This window comes from Lolium perenne, chromosome 1 (genome assembly GCF_019359855.2).
Source record: "Lolium perenne isolate Kyuss_39 chromosome 1, Kyuss_2.0, whole genome shotgun sequence".
Lineage (NCBI taxonomy): Eukaryota > Viridiplantae > Streptophyta > Magnoliopsida > Poales > Poaceae > Lolium > Lolium perenne.
In genome coordinates, this window is record NC_067244.2 from 171,689,107 (window position 1) to 171,693,714 (window position 4,608).

Below are 4,608 nucleotides of genomic sequence, written 5' to 3' on the forward strand. Positions count from 1 at the left end.
ATAACCCCGCAGCGCTCGGCCGGGCCTGTCCTTGGAAAAAACGCTGTTCCTCTCGGGTCAACTTTTGGTCTGCTTAACTTCTCCGTGCGAGCTGAGCTTCCAAACGGCCGAATTTTGGCCCAGTCAATACGGGAAAATACATTGTTAGTAACCAATCGGGCCCTTAGAACGGTGCCAACGCATGGGCGTAAAATATGTGACTGGCAAATTTCTTCAGCCCAGCAAGGGATACTCCTCCTCTCAAAAAAAAAAAAAGCAAGGGATACTCCTGATGGCCCAACCGACCATAACATGAACGACGCATTCTACGCCATGAAAAATCCTTCATCACACAAGAAGAACAGCGGTGGACGAAGATCAGAGGATGAAGAAGTATCCTAGACATGCATTGCCTACCCTAGGACTACGACCTATGAACATCAGGCAATCGGCACAATCGATCCAACATTTTCCTCGGCGCACATACCAGCATCACCTCCGCATTTCCCGCCTCGTACCCTCGATCTATACAAACTACTCCACTTATCCGCGCGAAAGAGAGAGTCACGGCGGCAGGAAGGAATGGCGGCGGTCATGGTGCGGAGGCCAGCGCAAAGGTTCTCTCGGGCACGGGAAGAGGAGCGGCGCCGGCTGCGCCAGGAACGTCGGGTACCGCTGCCCCGGCATCACCACCGTCAGGTCCGGCGCGGCCACCACGACCTCCATCTGCAAACGAAAGAAAAAGATTGATTCAGGTGATGGCAGGTCATGGTCCATTTTTATTTCTCCTGAAACAGCAGCGCGCCCGTACGCACGCACGCATGGCACTGCAGACACGAGCGCGACACGACGTGCCCGCGCCCTTGTCGCTGCTGACACGCTGCACGTGAGCTGAACGCACGGAGGCGGCATTCATTCTGCGAGCGAGCAAGCTAGGATCTTGAATAACTGTAGTAATTATTACCTTGGGCGGAGGTGCGAGCTTGTCCGGCGAGCCGTGGTCGCGCGGCCGGTGACGGTGCCGGTCGGAGCGGGACGGCTCCTGGGCGTCTCCGTCGTCGCCAGCGTCGCGGGACGCCCGGGCGGCGGCCCATCCGGGCTTGATGAGGTGCTCGAAGATGGCCATGAGGAGGAACATGGCGATGAGGATGGCGGTGGCGGCGAAGCCGAAGGAGATGGCGCTGGCGTTCATGGACGAGGAGGAGGCGGCGCCGTCGTCCCGCGCGTCGCCGGCCACCGGCTCCGACGGGGTGGCGGCGGCCCCCATCCAGGACCGCTGCCCCACGAAGCCGCTCATGGCCGGATGGCCACCTAGCCGCTCGATCGCTCGCGCCGTTCTTCCCAATATTGGTTCTTCAGCTATGCTGCTCAGGGGAAAGAAACGCAGGCAGCAAATGCGGGTGAGTTCATCGTTATCTGCTGCTGAGCGTGGCCATGTGCATGTGACGCTACTGAAAACGTATCACGGTTTACATGTGAACAAGTAGAAAAATATACTACAGAAAATGGCAAAATGCAGCACGCCTGGCACCTTCCACTCTATTTGTATTTTTCTTAAGCAGAGATTGCTGGATAGGCATCGTGCTTTGGCAATCTGAAACGGCTTTGGCTGGATATATAGGCATTGTTTTTTTTTCTGAAGCAACTATATAATGTCATCACATCACTTGTGCAGATTGAACAACTTTCAGTTACTTGTTCCGGGAGGAATGCATTGTTTCTGTTACTTGTTCCGGGAGGAAGATCACTCCAGAACCACACTACTACTCCTGGAATAAATGAAAATGCAGATTGAACAACTTTCACAATAGCAAAATTTCAGCTTCCCCTGTTCTGCTTCTGTCTCTCATCAACAATAAAGCTGAAAAGCACGCAGAAAGGGGAAGAGCAGGGAAGCAGAAGGACTGATGCTGATGACTGAAACCCGGGTAGCAAGTACTCATTCTTGAACCTAGCGAGCGAGTCAGGAACACCCAAATTGCAGGGAAAAGAAGCTCACCTTTCGTACTACCACTTCCCTGCAGTAGCGACGAAGAAGAAGCATCAACTTCAGGTCTGCTTGCGCCTCATCTAGCCCACGAGCCAAGCTGACATTTTCCCAATTGCGAAGAAACCCTACAATAAGGCGAGCGAATAGCTTGGCTGTCTCTACTTAAAGAGGGGATCGGGGATCTCGCTCGGGCAATGGCGCTGGTGGGGTGGCGTCACTAGTAGAAAAAGGGTCTTCCGTCTAAGCCTTTAGTACCGGTTTGCTTACGAACCGGTACTAAAGGGTGCATTAGTACCGGTTGCAATGTCCACACCTTTAGTACCGGTTCCAAAGGACTTTTAATCTGTCGCGACACGAACCTAACCCAAGCTAAAGGGTTAGCGTCGCCGAAAAACCTTAAATCTCGGGTTCGTGACACGAACCGCATTTAAAGGTTTTTCTGCTCCCCCACGCACCTCCACACACACACACACACCCCCCCCCCCGTGGGTCGGCGTTTTTAGGACTGTAAAATAGAAAAGAAAATGATAGAAAATTCAAAAAATAAAATATTTTCAGATTCTTGTATGTTATGAAACCTACTATTAGGGAAAATTAACAAATTTGAATTTTCACTTTTTTTGCAAAAAAGTTTTGAAAAATGGTATAACCGCAATAACTTTTGCATACGACGTCGAAAAAAAACGTATAATATATCAAAAAAATCCTGGGTACCAGGGTTCACCCGGTTGGCCAATTTTTAGATTCTCAAAATTCCAAATGAAAATATGAAAGCAGGAAGATTTTAGTTTTTTTTCCGGAAATTTAGAATTTTATATATTTTTAAATTTTTAAAAATTTTAAAATAATAATTATAAGATTTTTTAATCCAGAATATTACTATTACTTTTAGCAAATTATAATATTTTCAAATTTTCAGGTTTTAGGTTTGGCAAAAAAATATTAAAAATTTAAAAAATAATTAAAAATAATACAAATTTAAAAAGTTAATTTTATTTATTTATTCAACATTATTATTACATCATTACTTTTGTTTATTAAAAAAATTATTTAGAATTTAAACAATAAAGAAGTGTGACATCGACCAACATGTTAATAGGATTGATATGATACTACTATCACATACATGCGCGCGAAGCACTTGGAAGTGAAACGGGATGGAACTCGGAAGTTAAGCGTGCTAGTGCGGGAGTAGTGTGAGGATGGGTGACCGACCGGGAAGTTTGACCACGGGTAAGTAATTTGACTAAAGATTAAGTGTAGTTAGAGACTAACGGAAATATTAGAAATTGTGAAAAAAAGGAGTGAAAAATAATTAGAAAAAAATGGACAAAAAAAAATAAACGAAATAGCCTTTTTGTGAAAAAAAAAGAAAAAAAAAGAAAAAATAGCCTTTAGTACCGGTTCGTAAGGAACCGGTACTAAAGGTGGGAGGCCTTTAGTACCGGATCTTTAGTACCGGTTCAAAATCCGGTACTAAAGGCCATTTAGAACCGGTACTAAAGGGTGGTTTTTCTACTAGTGCGTTGGGGAGGAGTGGTCAAGAGGGGAGGTACAAAAGGCAAAGGTGGAAGAACAAAAAGAGCTGTGGGCTTGGCTAGGGCTGCCCACCTTGTACAGAAGAAATTCAACAGGCTGATGATGATAATAATCACAGAATCATGCTTGGACACCTCAAAAACAGTGGCCGCTGCTCATCCCCATGCACATCACCACATGGCCTCTACGACCAGGGTTGTAGATTTGTAGCAGTTGCAGTGGAGAGGAGGAAGGAGGAGGAAATGATTCAAAAGGGAGCCAAGGAAAAGGCAAAGCTAGGTAAAGAAAAGGGGTGCATGAAAAGAATAGATCGGGGGTGTGGCAGGATCCCCAATCAGATATACTGAAAGTCAGTGTCAATAATGGGCGCGTGTCAGGCGGCTCAGGTTAATTGGCAGCACGCTGCTCCTACTGAAACGCGCCCATTTCTAATGCATGTGAATGGTGATGTGACGTGACATCAGTAATCCACATGTGTTGTTCTAACTTCTAAGGGCATCTCCAGCGGCGCGACGCATTTCGGACGTTCGAAATATCCGTTTGCGTCGTGCGGCGGACGTCTCGACAAATCGTTTTTGTCCGCGCGTCCGTTTGCATCTAGGGGTGGCTCCAGCGGGCCGACGCATTTCCGCGTTTGCATCAATTTAAGAAGTTTCCAAACAACAAAATAAGGAAATCAACAAAGTTATAGTTATTACATTTAAATTTTGAAAAGTCGACATGAAAATAAGATAGTATTTCTCTAGGCACGATCTTCATGGCCAGCCAATTTCCACTGATGCTCAATCAGATCCGTTTGCAGCTGTTTGGAGACGTTTTCGTCAGTGACTTCTATACATTCCTATGTAGATAGTCCTGCCAAGATGAAGCTCCAGCAAGTGGCGCAACCAGCTCACCTTGGAAATCCCAGTGATTCTCATTGCGGCCATCAGGACGCTCGTTCTCAACGATCATGTTGTGCATGATCACGCAGCATGTCATCACCTCATGCATGGTCTTCAGCGACCATGTTCTTGCCGGGTGACGGACAATTGCCCACCGAGCTTGGAGCACACCAAATCCGCGCTCCACATCTTTCCTGCAAGCCTCTTGCATCTTGG

The 4,608-nt window shown here is 47.0% G+C and overlaps 1 protein-coding gene across 1 annotated transcript; it reads right to left on the reverse strand.

The window, feature by feature from the left end:
- Positions 1-287: 287 nt before the first annotated feature.
- LOC127312743 (uncharacterized) lies at positions 288-2,178 on the reverse strand. The gene is made up of 3 exons (XM_051343292.2): positions 1,979-2,178; positions 944-1,343; positions 288-705 (listed from the first exon to the last, which is right to left on the reverse strand). Exons 2-3 carry the CDS (start codon positions 1,274-1,276, stop codon positions 544-546), a joined length of 495 nt encoding a protein of 164 aa, XP_051199252.1. The 5' UTR covers positions 1,277-1,343; positions 1,979-2,178; the 3' UTR covers positions 288-543.
- Positions 2,179-4,608: the final 2,430 nt, after the last annotated feature.

What these genes read in the sequence shown, in the direction of transcription:
- LOC127312743 (XM_051343292.2), bottom strand. Translation starts at nt 1,276, where the DNA reads ATGAGCGGCTTCGTGGGGCAGCGGTCCTGGATGGGGGCCGCCGCCACC. An exon ending in AGCTCGCACCTCCGCCCAAG is followed by an intron (nt 706 to 943) that starts GTAATAATTACT and finishes TTTCGTTTGCAG; the next exon opens with ATGGAGGTCGTGGTGGCCGC.